This window comes from Marmota monax, unplaced genomic scaffold (genome assembly GCF_021218885.2).
Source record: "Marmota monax isolate L192 unplaced genomic scaffold, Marmota_monax_Labrador192_F-V1.1 WCK01_AAM20220418_F8-fsc00037, whole genome shotgun sequence".
Lineage (NCBI taxonomy): Eukaryota > Metazoa > Chordata > Mammalia > Rodentia > Sciuridae > Marmota > Marmota monax.
The window spans coordinates 3,727,301-3,743,012 of record NW_026693245.1 but is presented as its reverse complement, the minus strand read 5'-3'; the positions used below and the strand labels follow the sequence as shown (position 1 = coordinate 3,743,012).

The following is a 15,712-nucleotide window of genomic DNA, read 5'->3' as shown; positions in this document are numbered from 1 at the left end:
GTAACAACAGAACTGGAAGCAACTAAGATTTTGTGGAAGGATTTAGGGATACTCCACTTTTGTGTCCATTTGATCATCTTTTCCATTTCTTCTCCATCCCTGAAAACAGATGCCTCATAAGTGGAGTAAAATATTAGTTGGCTTCCTTTCATTTATTTTAACCATCAGAAGTGCAGTGAAAGGTTTCTTTTTAAAAAAATAAAATTACCTTAATTTTCTTCTCTGTGCCATAAGAAAATAGTTAAAATGTCCTCATTAGCATGATTTCAAATGAAATGCTCTAACATTCAGTGGGTACCTGCTCTCATTAGTTTTTCTGGTTAGTAATACCATGGAGCTGTATCTATCAAACTAACATTTGTCCATGTATTATTGTTGTGATTTAAGAGAATCAAAAGGAACTCATCAGAAATAGGAATTATATATTATATATCTGCTGGTAGAACAAAAGGCAGAAGTTTTTTGTTTTTGTTTTTGTTTTTTAAAGGAGAAAGATAATGAAACAGATTTTGTTTCAATAATCTTCTTTCTGTGCTTCTGTTCGCTACAAATTTCCAAATCAGATTCCATATAGATTCAAGGATATTGCTGAGAGAAGATCATCTGAGCCTTTAAAAGAAATCTGTCTCTGCCTTTTTCTCATGTATGCATTCACACATGCTGCACACACACAGACTCAAATGTACACGGAGGATTGATTTATCAGAGACAACTGAGATTCTAGAGACTTAACCTTTCTAAGTATTAGTAAAAGAGTATTTGGATTGATTCTGTTGATCTAAGAAGTTGTGTTTTGCCTCTTTTAAGTACTACTTTAAGTATTTGAATTTTCTGTGAAGTTATACAAGAGATCAAGGAGTCAATACATTATACAACTTACATTTGTAGAAGGCTTATGAGGATTTAGAAATCAAAACAGAATGTCCTATCAGAGGAATAATTTTGACATAGAAGCCTTACCTACTAGGAATACACTGACTACGCATCACAGGATAAGAGGTTTAGGTTTGGAGTTAGGTTTCTAAAAATAGCTGTAAGTGCTCAATACTTTCTGCCTTTTTACAGAGCCTTACACAGCAGAAGATTTCCTAGGCTTATCTTGTTAGATTGCATGATCAATACACCAAGTTCTAGCATTACTTGTAATTCAAGGTTTTGTTTGTATGCCAATTTACAGTCATGTCTTTAGAATTAAGTAAATTGCATTGTTGCTGATATGTATAATTAGTACTTACCTATAAATAGATGACTTTTAATATATTTTTCTAAAGTCATGCAATAATTTTAACTGATCATTTTTCAACCCGTGATTATAATAAATTTTTCATAGGGGAATGGTTTTATATATAATTTAACTAACTAGAGATCTCAGGAGTATATGTGCTAGAAAATGGATGACTAGACAACAATATAGGACAGGACAGATCACAGTGAGCATTTTATTTTACTCTGACATATTATAATAATAGTTTGACTTTCACTGTCACTCTCAGGATGGAGACCATGATTGACCTTTCTTCTTAAATATCCATATATGAGCAATGAACAAGATAGCAATTATTAAGATGTAGCTTAAAAGGCCACATGTCACCAGGCACCATGGCATGCATGCCTGTATTCCCAGTGGTTTGGGATACTGAGGCAGGAGGATTGAGTGTTCAAAGCAGCCTCAGCAACTTAGCAAGACCATAAGGAACTTAGTGAGTCTGCCTCTAAGTAAAAATACAAAAAAGACTTGGGGATGTGACTCAGTGACTATGTGCCCTTGAGTTCAATCCCCAGTATAAATAGTAAATAGCCATATTTCTGCAATCATCAGGCCATAAATCCAGTGAAGACATATTGCTAACTACTATGAGGCCATAGATAAGTTACTGAAACTGAACTTCATCACCATCTGCAATACAAAGATAATGAAGGCCATTTTAGCAACCACAGGTTACTGTGAAAAATCACCAAATCTAAAAAGATTCTCATGCAAGAGATCTGTATAAAGCATATTCAATGTTATTGTCATTGATGGTGTTATGACCATTATTATGATTATGCAAATATAATGGAAATAATACCTGCAAGCATGTAGTTTGTTTTTCAATTCATAGACAAGCCAGGTAAGATCTTGGAAAAATGACTTGTTATTTTCCATGACTTTAAGATGCAACATTTCATACATATTAAATAAAATAAAATTGGGCATGTTTATATATGTAAGTGTATGTGGTTTTATTTATTTGCATAAAATTTTATATTTTGTATATTTTCATCTTTTAATCAGGAAATTCTGAAATTCGGTTTGCTCATGAAAAGGGTAGAATAATAGTTTTCCCAGATCCTTTATAATTCCAACTTTCTCTGAATCCATTAGCAGTCTCCCCTATAAAAATTATTATTGGGTCAATATTTTGAAAGTGATGCACTGCTGTTTCTCATCTCTGCTGGTGAGAGCCCCAGACAAGTAGCAAATTCAGGAAAACAATGAAAGGTCACAGAACATGGAACTAAACCATCAAAATGACATGAATAGATTAAAAGTTAAGGGAAAATTATGACATGACAAAGGTAAAATTTCAGAATCTGAAATAGGTCAGAGAGTGCTATTTGTGATAACAGAGAAGCTCTTTATAACTCAGCAAAAAAGTTAAATAAGCTTCTTATAATCATATACATTCATTTTTACTTGTGGCTTAAATTTTCTGTATTTTAGTTATGCCTATTTCAGAACATCAGAAGTTAATAGCATTTTCTTGATTTGTACATTTATAAAAAGGTTAAAATTTTACCTGGTAGCAGAAAGCACTATAAATATATATGCTAAATTCAAACACACACATGCACATGCACCATTAATAAATTTAGTGCTTAATATACAGAACTATTTTTGGTAGAAAACAGAAAGCTTATTATTTATGAGTCCTGTTACTTATAGAATTTTAGATTATCTCTAATTTAAGCCTCATAAAAAGCTAAAATTTTTTCAACATTTTACCATCTTTCATATAAATTGACTTACCCATTAAATTATTTAGACAGAAAATCTAATGACTTATTAATAACATGTTACCATGTAAAAGACAAAAGTGCATATTTAACAATTTTGATCTAATAACAAATAATGAACATCAAAGGATTATACTTAGATGAAAAAAAATTCTTAACTTTTCTGTTTCTTTTATGAATCAGGGGCTTCTGCTTATTAAGAACAGAAATTTGAACCTAGAAAAAGAATTATGGTTCTTTGTGTTCACTGTAATTTCACTTTGGTTTCCATAGATTTTTTTTTGAATGATGTTATTATTATTTTTTAATTTGTTCTCTTTAGTTATACATGACAGTAGATTATATTTTGACATTTATACAAACATGGTGACACAACCAGTATATGCAAACCTCAAATCAGCAGAGTAAAACAATGAAAAAGGTAGAGTAAAAATTTTCCCAGATCCTTTACAATTCAAACTTTCTCAGAATCCATTATCAGTCTACCCTACAAAAATGATTATTGGATCAATTTTTTGAAAGTGATGCACTTCTGTTTCTCATCTCTGCTGGTGAGAGCCCCAGACAAGTAGCAAATTCAGAAAAACAACGAAAGGTCATTGTTTTAGAATACCATTAAAAGAGATGATCCACTAATTTGAGGATCATCAGTATAAACCTTCTTGGCTCTACCCCATAAAATTAATGAAAGGTGCATATTAAATAACAACACACAGGAAATATGACATCCTTGCTCATTTTCCTTGATCCAGATGTTGAATGAAAGCACACAGAATCAATTAATGTTTCATATTGAACCTGCCTTCTTTTGCTACTGGTACTTTCCATATTTAGGAGTATAGATCCTCTGCAAGGATCCTTCCAGAGAAACTTTTGCATTAGGTAACCGGTAGTATGCTCCATTCCAGGCTTTAGGGCAGGTGGAGAGGAAGAAAACTCAGTGAGGATTCTTGACCAACATTGAAATGTAAGAATGAAGGACGAGTGTATGGCCAAACTGTCTTGATTGGATTCAAACTTATGCTGGGATTTTCTCTAAGAGTACTATGATGAAAACCTTGGATAACTTTTCTCTAAATTTTCTTAAGAAATAGCAGTAGTTTGCTTTGACTTGTTGACATAAAACATAATTTGAGGAATTTCTGTGATATGGTCATATTATGAAAAGGCTTCAAAATTATGCATTACAGTTATCTTGACTTTTATTCATATAAATGGTTATGAAATAAATGGCTATGATGATTGGAACAGAGAAAGTTTATTATGTGGATAAGATGAACTTGTGATTGAATTCCAGCTTTGGTACCTACAAATGTATGACCTTAAGGAAATGTTTTAATTTTTCTAAACTTTGCATTACCAACATGTAATAACAATATTGGGTTAGGTTTCCAGACTGTTTGGAATAGCAAGGACATGATATAATAATGCCTGTGTAGGAATATGCTTATTTCTTCTGCTGTATCATTTATATACATATATTATGTGTATGTATGTATGTGTGTGTATGATATTAGTAATATTTATATGTATAAATACATTTAAATATAATTGCTTATATTTGCATATATTTGTTATACAAAGAGAGGCCCCATGAAAATATTTTGATTTTCTTGGAAAGCTCTTTATAAATGAAAAATCACACTTAAAATGCTGAAATAATACCTGATTTGAGGACCATTTTATAAGTAGTACTAATGGTCTTGATATAAAAAGTTTGGGTTAATGGACAAGACAAGTTTAAAAATAATGGCTCAGAACAGTGGTACATACTTATAATCCCAGAGGCTCAGGAAGCTGAGGCAGGAGAATCAGAAGTTCAAAGCCACCCTCAGCAACTTACTTTCTGAGCAACTTAGTGAGATTCTGTCTCAAAATAAAAAGAAAAAAGAAATGATCTGCAGATATGGCTTACTGGATAAGTACCACCCCCCACCCTCCACTTCAATCACTAGTATCAAAAAAAAAAAAAAAAAAAAATATATATATATATATATATATATATATGTGTGTGTGTGTATGTGTGTTATATGTGTGTGTTTGTTTAGTTTTTATTTTAAGATAATGTACAACATTAAAGTAAGTATGAGAAAAAATATGCATGACATTATGCATCATTAAATTTTAATTTATAATTCTAGTTATTGTGAATGTTGCATTTTATTATAATTATTGAAGCCAGAAAAAGTACACTTAGATCTTGAGGGTTAATTGACCCAGGAAAAGAGAAGAACAAACTCTTAAAATAATTAGAAATCAATCTTTATCGAAATAATAATCTAGTAGTGCAATAACTACATATTACTGTTTAAAGTCATTTCATCGTTCCTATAATACCAAGGGTGGATGGCAAATGCTTGTATGCATATCATAGCACTAAATATGAGAAACATAAGTAAATTTCTCCAACCAAAAGTATATATGAGTATATAACTGAGTTTTGAAAGAGGTACTATTGCTAAGAATCGTGGCATTTCAGTAATTTGAGATATTTTTCTCAAAAAATCAAATATGAATTGAAGAACTAAGAAACTTCTATCATGTGAATTGAAGAGAAATAACTCATTACCTCCTAATATACTTAAAAATACAGTGCTAATGTTTTATATTAAGTTCAACAGGTCATGAAATCCAACAAAACATATTATTTGATAGGCTGCTTTACAATCTTCTACTGGGGTTGTAGCTCAGTAGTAGAGCATTTGCCTAGCACATGTGAGGCACTGCGTTCCATCCTCACCATCACATAAATATAAATAAATAAATAATAAATAAAGGTATTGTGTGCATTTGCAACTAAATTTTTTTTAAATATAAGGTGTGTGTGTATATATACATGTGATATAAATGATACAGTTTTACTCACTAATGTGTATGCATGTATATGTGTGAATGTATATTTATACATATATATAACACATTAAATTATTGCATATTTTTCTTTTCTTTAGTTTTAAGACACTGGAAGTTGAACCATATCCAGCAGATTGTATTTGACTTTTACCTGCTTTACTATAGGGTCTTGTTGAAGTTTCATTGCACTATGTGAAGAATTGGAGGGGGTTAGAATTGAAAAGGGCTCCTTGTTTTATATTATTTTAAAATAAATGATAATGTCACTAATTAAAAGCAAATGTTATTAGCACAGACATGGTCAAATAGATCAATGAAGCATACATATTTAATTCAGAAATAAGTACCAATGTATACAGAGACACTAGAGAATAAAGGATTTTTAAATTTACTTTTTAACTGTTACATAAAATCGTAATAATTATATATATAAAGGCTGGCACCATTTCATGTTTTGACACATGTATATTTTGTGCAAGGTTTAAATTGGGTTAAAATATTTATTCCTCAATACTTTATCATTTGTGGTGAAAGATTTCAAAATCTTCTCTTTGAATTATAGAGTACATTATTATTATCTATGGTCACCCTACTGTGCCATGGATCACCAGGACCTCTTACTCCCATGTAACTCTAACTTAGTACTCTGCCACCTCCCCAATCTCCCCAGTCTCACATTCAACTTCTATGAGATCAACGTTTTTCAGGTTCCACATAGGAGTGAGATCATGCTGTACTTGACTTTCTGTGTCTGGCTTATTTCACTTAACATACTAGTCTCCAGTTCCAACAATTGTCACAAACGAGAGGACTCAGACTTTTTTTATGGATGAATAGTATCCAGTTATATATAGGTTCAACATTTTCTTTATCCATTCATTAGTTAAGGACACTTGGGTTCTTTTCATTTCTTGGCTACTGTGAATAATGAACACAGGAATACAGATGACTCTCAGACATACTTATTTCATTTCCTTTAGATACACAGTCAGTAGTGAGATTGATAGATCATATGTCAGTTCTATTTTAATATTTCGAGGAAACTTGCTATTTCTCATAATGAATTTACTAATTTACATTCCCATTCATAGTGTGCAAGTGTTTTCTTCTGTTCACATTTTTTCCAGAATTAAAAATTACAATCTTTCAGTCTTTTTGATAATAGCCATTCTTAATGAAGAAAAGTGATATCTTATTGTGATTTTTATTTACATTTCCCTGATGGTAAATTATATTGAGCATTTATTCAGGCTCCTGCCAACCACTTTTATGTCTTTTTTTGAGAAATGTGTATTTAATTTTTTTTGCCCAGTTTTTAACATGGATATTTATTTATTTATGCTATCAAGTATGTAGTCTTCCTTATGTGTTTTGGATATCAACCATTTGTTAGATACATACTTTGCAAATATTTCTCTTTTTCTCCCTTTCTCTATTTTTTCTTTTGCTGTGCAGATGATTTTCAGTTTGATGTAATCTCATTTAAAAATTTTTGTTTTTGTTTGTATATACTCTTGAGGTCTTATCCAAAAAATCCTTGCCCATATCTGTGTGTTGAAATATTTTGCCTATATTGTCTTCTATAAGGAGATACTTTTTATGTCTATGATAATGAGAAGTTCATTAAAGGTTGTGCATCAGCACAAGGTATAATCCTTTTATAATGAAAGAAAATATGTTATTTTTCCATATATAAGAAAAAATAAATGTAGAAATAAACAATCTCAAAAATTAAGGCACATGAATGATCTAAGATTAGGGAGATCATTTTAACCAGTATAGAAACCCAGCAGTGCTTGAGGAAATTACAGACTTACTTTTCCAACATTAAGTAATCAAAATGTCTGCTTTGTAAATGATAGCAAAAGATTTAGCAGGCAAATGATAAATTAAGAATAAGCATTTATGTCACTTGTGATCTAAAGGGTTGATATTAGATCTTCAAAGAGCTATAATTCAATGAAGAAAAATAAGAATTTCATTATAGATGAGAAAATCTAGCTAGAAATTATATGAATAACTTTACAGATTATCTAGTCAGGGAACTGAAAATAAAATAACAAAGAATGACTAGTTTTTACTGTAGGAGGGTTTACAGTTTATTTTCACAAACAGATTTTAGAAAAGTTTTAGCCTTTCTAATCAGTTTGGCAAATATATTATAAAATTAAATGGAAAACTTTTCTCTTTAAACCAACAAACACATTTCTCAAAAATCTGATTTTTAAAATAAAACTGAATATATGGATACTTTTCACTATAGTTTAACATAGCAAAACTGGACATCATTGGAAAGTTAGTTATGGTATGATCAGAAGCAAACTATTCACACATGTATGACTAGCAGATTAATTTGAAGGAATTTTTGTAATAAAAGCAATATGCAAATATTATTTCCCCCAATTTCTAATATATAGTTATGATCATATTATATATTATAAGATTTTGTAGAATATATTCCTTTCTTCATTGAATACTCCATTTCTTGTTCATGGAGCATTTCAAATTTTGGGACGCTTGCTTATTTTCTTGAGAACACTTGTATATTTTCACATATTTAGGATTCATTCAAAAAAATACTATCCATTTTTGTAGAATAAACCAGTATGTGTTTAAATGTGTCTACGTATGTGCATGTATATGTGTGTGTGTGACTGTGTGTGTTTGATTAAATGAGCATTGTGAATGTTACAGATAAATCCATGTCTTATTTTTGGGCAATTGTAGGTGGAATGAAAGCAGAAGATAAGGTTAAAACATAATGAAAAAATTGCCCATGTACTATACTAGACCCACTTGAGTTATGCACTTGTATATGCATATTCACACCTAAGGAGAAAAGTTTAAAAAATTGTAATTGCTTATGTGAAAGTTTCTAGCTACTATAAACCATTATTACTTTGGGAAATTTACTTAAATTTTTCTGACATCCCTCCGCACCCTTCCTCTTCTGAAAATCAAGGAATAAATAATAAAAATGCAATTAAAGCTCCATTTCCACTGGACCCCCATTAGGCTTTTAAACTATGTCGATTTTATCTGTGTATCATATCTAAGATATCAAGATGCCCTAGCAATATGGCTCCTTTATCCCCTTGTGTGAAATAAGTCACCTTACATTAGATTTAACATCATTGTCAAAATCTATTTATTCTCCCTTTCACTCAGCAACAATAAAAGTGTTGAATGCTTCCACCGGATTATGTAATGAGATCAGTGAGATGTGGTCCTTGCCCTGATCTATGAGTAGGTGCAGGCACAGAAGGTCATCATGTAGAGGATGGCAGTTGCTGTTTACAGGTGAAGGCTTGAGCTCTGTGGGAGCACAAAAGAGTTTTTAGTCACTAAGAAGTGAATCAAGTTTCATTTATATTTTGTTATAGGGTGTAATTCCTTTGTTCATTTAGTAATATGGTTTGTAATGAATTCAATTTTAGAATATTGGTTTGAGTTGAATTTCATGAATTTAAATCTGTCATTTAAAATAACAGGAACACTCGAGATTTTTGTAGAATACATTTCTTTGTTGAATACTCCATTTCTTGTTCATGGAGCATTTCAAATTTTGGGAACCTTGTGTATTTTCTTGAGAATACTTGTGTATTTTCATGTATGAAAAAGTTTTAGGATTCATTCTCCCAAATAAAAATCTCTGCATGGGTTCATTATTCTATCTATATAGTATCTTATAACAGATATATTTCTAGCCTTAAAAATATTTTTGTATACTTTTATGTGTATGTTTTTTTTGTATGTATGTGGGGTTAATTTAATATAACAGCTTGACTTTATTTTGTAAGAAAGTCACCATGAATGTCACTTTAAGAACCTTAACTCTTTCAACTAATGGGGCAATTTATTTGCTGCTAGTCTCACGTGTTCCACAGTTTATGAGTTTGGACTTTTACACCTTATTATATTTAATTTTTTTTAAATCCATAATTTTGATTTTTTAAAAAAAAAAACTCATTCAAAACAATGAGGCAAAATATTCTTTTTTTAAAAAAATTTTTTTTGGTTGTCAATGGACCTTTATTTTATTTATTTATATGCAGTGCTGAGAATTGAAACCAGTGCTTCATACATGCTAGGCAAGTGCTCTGCCACTGGGCCACAACCCCAGCCCAACATCTATATTTTTCAAAATATTTTAAAAATAACTTTAAATTTTTATGGTGATGTAAGAGTTAATTTGACAAAGGCAGGGATGACTTCTGGGTGTGTGACCAGTTGTCTAGGGCCTCAGTCTCAGAAGGACCCTCTACTTTGATTAATGTTGTTGCTGCCATCTTTCTTGATAATGTTAAATTCTTTGATAATTTTGAGACATCAGAAATTACAACTAATAACTAATCTTGGGAATCAGCTTCCCCTCTGCAAGAATGTTTGCCAAGATGATTTTTACCTTTTAAATTTTATTTTGTTTCATAAAAATTCAACAAGATCATTCATTTTCAACCTAACATTTGAATTCTTATATATACTGCTTTGAGATTGAACATCAAAGAAGTTTCCATTTATAAGAACTACATTTCAAAAATGTTTGTTTTTTATTTAAAAAGATAAAAGGATTAAATACACCACACATATATCACTTTAGACTTTTAAAATATGAAAAGCATAGTTTTGATGAAAATTCCTACAATTGGGCCTATATGCTTCATGCCCACCTGCTGCATTCTTCAACTTCCAAGTACATTACTAAAGAATGATCAGGTTTTCTCAAGTCCATCATCATTCTTGGTATTGTTATAAGATACTTAAATCATTATCCCCCAAAGAATTTTAGTTTTAAAAACAGTAAAGTAAAAACTCATTAGATGTACATGTATTAAGAGTGGACTAATTCTGTTTCATTGTATTAAGCAACATTTGAAAAACATCAAGTCACTTGATTGGCAGTGAAGAGTGTTTCTGTGAATGTTCGATTATAAAGATTTCCCCCTGTACTTGCTCTTGTGTAATGCCTCTGTGTACAGGTCCCACTCACTTTTCCTTTTACTATTCTAATGGCTTCTTCTGTTTCCTTTTTTTTCCGCATGTTCCAGAATGATTCTTGGGGAAAACAGTATTCATATGCACTCTTCAAAGCTATGAGCCACATGCTATGCATTGGGTATGGAGCCCAAGCCCCAGTCAGCATGTCAGACCTCTGGATCACCATGCTGAGCATGATTGTAGGGGCCACCTGTTACGCCATGTTTGTTGGTCATGCCACGGCATTAATCCAGTCTTTGGATTCTTCAAGGAGGCAGTATCAAGAGAAGGTATTTTGTTTTATCTCTTATAACTTTATCAACTAGTTAGTAAGTTGAATTAATTGTGTTCACACTAACAAATCTATTTCTGGCTATCAAAAATATAATGAGCTAAAATGGTTAAAGTAAGAAAGCACAGTGTTTTGATATTTTGAGGATTCTTCAAGACAATCCCACAGCTTTCATTTATTTTTAGTTTCTATCTTGAATAATAAATTTTTAAAAATCTTATTTTGAATCCACAGAAAAACATGTTTCAAAATGCATGAAGCTGATATACAGTCTTATCATGCTTCGTGTTCTATCATAGTTCAAAAATTTTATATGAAAGGATATCCAGGGAATAGAGGAAGGAAATAGAATGGGAAGGAGGCAGGACAGGTAAAGGGAGGAACTACAGAATGAAATTGACCAAATTATGCTATGTATATATGTACAAATGAATATAACACAGTGAATTCCAGAATTATGTGAATGTATAAAGTACCATGAAAATTTTTTTTAAATAAATAAATAGAAGGAAGACCAGTGGAGTAGAGGAAAAGGAACAAGGGGAAGGAGGAGGGGAGGAAAGAGAAAAACACTGGGGATTGAAAGGGAGCTAATTATATTCCATGCATGTATGGTTATATCAACAAAAACCCCAATATTATGTACAACTATAAAATATAAAAATTTTTGAAAAGTTTTATATATATATATATATATATATATATATATATATACACACACACACACACACACACACACACACACAATATTATACTATATACCTTTCTGTAGTATAGGTTAGAAAAATGCTAACTGACTAAATGGGGACAGGCAGTCATTGCGCATGCCCCTTTGTATTTCTCTCCATGCTGTAACCATAATTAATGTTACAATTCATACACTCATTTGAACATATGTTGCCCTTTAGCTAGATAATTCACCACACCCTTCAGTTTTAAAAATGCATATAAACAGCTGCTGTTGTGCATTCTTATGCACAACGCGTTAATTAAAATGATTGTTGCTCTAAACTTTTCTCAAAAGGGAGAAAAAAAGTAATTTTATGCAATGATTTAGTCACTGCATTTTTAATATGCTTAATTACTTTGGCTGGGACTAAACATTGGTTAGTAGAACACTACTAATACCCTTAACCAAATATTAGTAACTTTCTGACAAGAAAATGAGAATATTTTACACTTGAAGGAAGAACATAAAACACAGGGACTCCATTGCACATGATAGTGTATATGGCATTTGAGCTGCCAAAAGTCATTTCTGAAAGTGATGGCTAAAATTGCTCTAGAATACTTTTAGTGAATGATAATAGCTTAATTTTCAAGACAGCATTTCAGTTGCTGTTTTATTTACAGAAGTGCTTGATACTATAATCACACAACAGGAGAAAGGAAACCTAGACATTTTATTTCCCCTGAATGTAATTACACTGCCACCATCTATTACAGTGAAGAAGTTGGTTCTTCATTACTGAGGCAATGAAAAGATTAACCACCAAAATTGTTTTTAGGTTCATTTTTAAATAAAGACTCCAGTTAAACTGTATAGAACAAAGAGCATAGGATGGGACAAGACTTTATACAATGGTGAATTTGAACTAAGGTAATATATTCAAATGAGTTTGGGGTAATTTATAGTGATTTAAGGTAAGGCTACAACATCATATATCTGATGTTTCTCTTACATCTTTGCCTTTTCCATTTTAGTTGCTTTAAATTAAAGTCCTCCTTTCCCATCTAGTTTGTTTGCATCATTGCTTCCTGTTTTCTTAAAAACAAACAAATCTTAATTTTCCAGAACTGTGTTGCTTAGCACTGTTTTGCACATTAAATATGTTGCCATTGTTTTTATGATTTTAGGCTCATGTAAATCAGATATAACCTAGGAATCCTAATTCTTTAATAATGTAGACATTTATATACAAGGATGTTGTGATCTTTGCTGTATTTCAAGTCATCAAATTATGGATCTTACCTGTGTTTGGTAAAAGGGAGGATACTTGTTAACACTGTTTTTTTTTTTTTTTTTTCCCCTGACATTCAGACTAATTTAATCAGGAGCAGCTGGTTCAAAGAAAATATTTGTAAATATATTTGTGTCCAAATATCCCACAATAAGTTCAGCTATAGAATATTGTACTCATTTTCTAGTCAGAATTATACTAGACAACAAAGTTCTTCAGTACTTTCTGTTAATATTTAAATTGTATTATTATGATCTTATATGTCTATTTTTCGATTAATCTTATAGGATGACTCTGCTTAACATATGATTGATTTGAACTTTCTGTGATTTGGCCACTTTGAGTCTTTGCTAAATTATTATTTTTTAATTTAAGCAAAAATTTCATCATTAACTGTTTGAAGTGTACAACATGGTGGCATTTGGTCCATTCACAGTATGGTACAACTTGCATGTCTATCTAGTTCCACCTCATATTCAGCACCCCAAGAGGAGCACATTAAATAGTCAGTCCCCATGGCCTCCTCTCCCCAGCCATAGGCAAACACTGATCAGCTTTTTGTCTCTATGTTTCTGGTTCTGAATGTCTTAAAAATGTAATCTTACACTATGTGACCTCTCTAGTGTTTTCAAGGATGGTCCACCTTGTAAAATGTATTCATGTTTCATTCCTTTCTATGGAAGATTTATACTCAATTGTATGGATATAATAATCATGTATATTCATTCATTAGTTGATGGACATTGGGAATATTTGGAACTTTCTCTATTATGAATAGAGAATTGCCACTACTGACAATTCTGTGGAAGTATTTATTTGAGTATGTGTTTCGCTTTTGGTGTATATCTAAAAGTAGAATTACTGAGCTTTAAAAATAATTCTACATTTAATCTTTTGAAGAATTGTTTAAATATTCTCATTGTATTTGTCTTTAGGTATATTGGAATCTGCCACAAAAGACTTTAAAATTCATGTTGACAATATTTTTACTTTCATAAACCTGATAATAACATATTTTTATGTAAAGGAAGTAAACTTTAGCTAATATATGTTATATGTTCTTCCTTCAAATATTTTTTACTTGCCATTCAGAGTACATTCAATCCAGTCAATTTTGCTCCAGAATTCACTCTAGTTTCTCTTACATTTTTGCCTTTTCCATTTCAGTTGCTTTTTAAATTATATATATATATATATATATATATATATATATATATATATAGAGAGAGAGAGAGAGAGAGAGAGAGAGAGAGAGATACATAGATATATAAAGAGATACATATATGTATATACTTTTTATATATACATTTATATGTGTGCATACATACATATATATTACAGCTCAAACATTGATTTGATTATAATTTATGCTGCTGGTTTCATGGCTTGTCATGTTTGGTATTCTACTATTTTCAGGCAGCTCCATTTTCTTTTCCTTTCATTTAGAGAGTTTATAATGTGAGAAGGTTGGTATTATAGGATGGCTCTGTTGAATGTATGATTGATTTGCACCTTGTTTTGTGATTTGGCTACTTTGAGTTTTTACTAAATTATTATTTTGCCTCCCCCAATGTTCTGTTCTACATTACCAGGAAATTGTATAGTTTCTATAACAGGTCTAATGAAAAAGCTCAACTTCATATTCTAAAGAAAGTGCAATTTTCTCTCCAATATTTCCTTTAATTTGACTTAATGAGATTTTTTTTCTAGGCAAATTAAATCCTCCCCAACCCCATTCATGTATTTGGGGGGCAGAAGCCAGGAGTAACAAAGGAGGCTTTGTCCATGTCCTCTTTTCTTTCTCTGTCATAAGCCCATGAGGAGCTGTTGTTGCTCTTCTCACCAGGGTAGAAAACAGAAGGAAAGGGAAGGAAAGAGTTAGTTTTAATATGTCTGGTATATGTGATAAGCTAGTGTCTCTGTGTGGGTCTGCAGATGATTAGTGCTAACATTTCCCTCCTGAGATCCTTTGAACTCTTTAAGTGAAATCTGTTAAGTTTTCCTGCATTTCCTGGATGAGAACTGGAAAATTCTCACAGTTCATCTCCAGTCTTTGTCTGCTAGGAGTTTCTTACTCTTCCATGAGGATCTTTCAGATAAAACCCAGGAGGTAATGCTGGTCCTCCTGTATGGTTCAGATCTGGTCCACAAGGAAGCACAAATGCATCCATGCACCCTTCCCTTAGGCCATCTCTCAGGCTCCCTGCCTCCTCCATGAAACCAAGGAGAAGCCTCCATCCAGCCTTCCTTGGTGAGAGTCAGACAACTGTGTCTGCAGACTGTTACCATGTTCTCAGATGCAATTCCAGACCCCAGACTTGTGTCTGCCAAATGTGAATCTATTTGAGATTTCCAGTGGTTTTGTTGAGGTGTTCTCTACACCCATATGAGAAAGTAGCCTTCTTACAAACTTATTGCAGAATTTGGGAAGGGATTCAGAGCAGAGCAACTGTTTTCTCTGAAAAAATCTGAGCACTAGTCCAATCAGGAAACTTCTCACTCTTCCTTTAGATCTTTACATAGTGCTAATGAAGTTAAAGCCTCGAGGAATCTTGGGTCACCCTTTACAATTGTAAAACTATGTGTGAGGAAGGTTTTTCCATGACCAATATCGTGTCTCAAATTAGTTGCT

The 15,712-nt window shown here is 31.7% G+C and overlaps 1 protein-coding gene across 1 annotated transcript in view; it reads left to right on the top strand.

Annotated features, from left to right (window-relative positions):
- Hcn1 (hyperpolarization activated cyclic nucleotide gated potassium channel 1) overlaps window positions 1–15,712 on the top strand; it is a 355,144-nt gene that overhangs the window by 231,915 nt on the left and 107,517 nt on the right. The window contains exon 4 of the mRNA XM_046456309.2: window positions 10,899–11,117. Coding sequence (XP_046312265.1) covers window positions 10,899–11,117 — 219 coding nt within the window. The remainder of the gene's footprint in view (window positions 1–10,898; window positions 11,118–15,712) is intronic.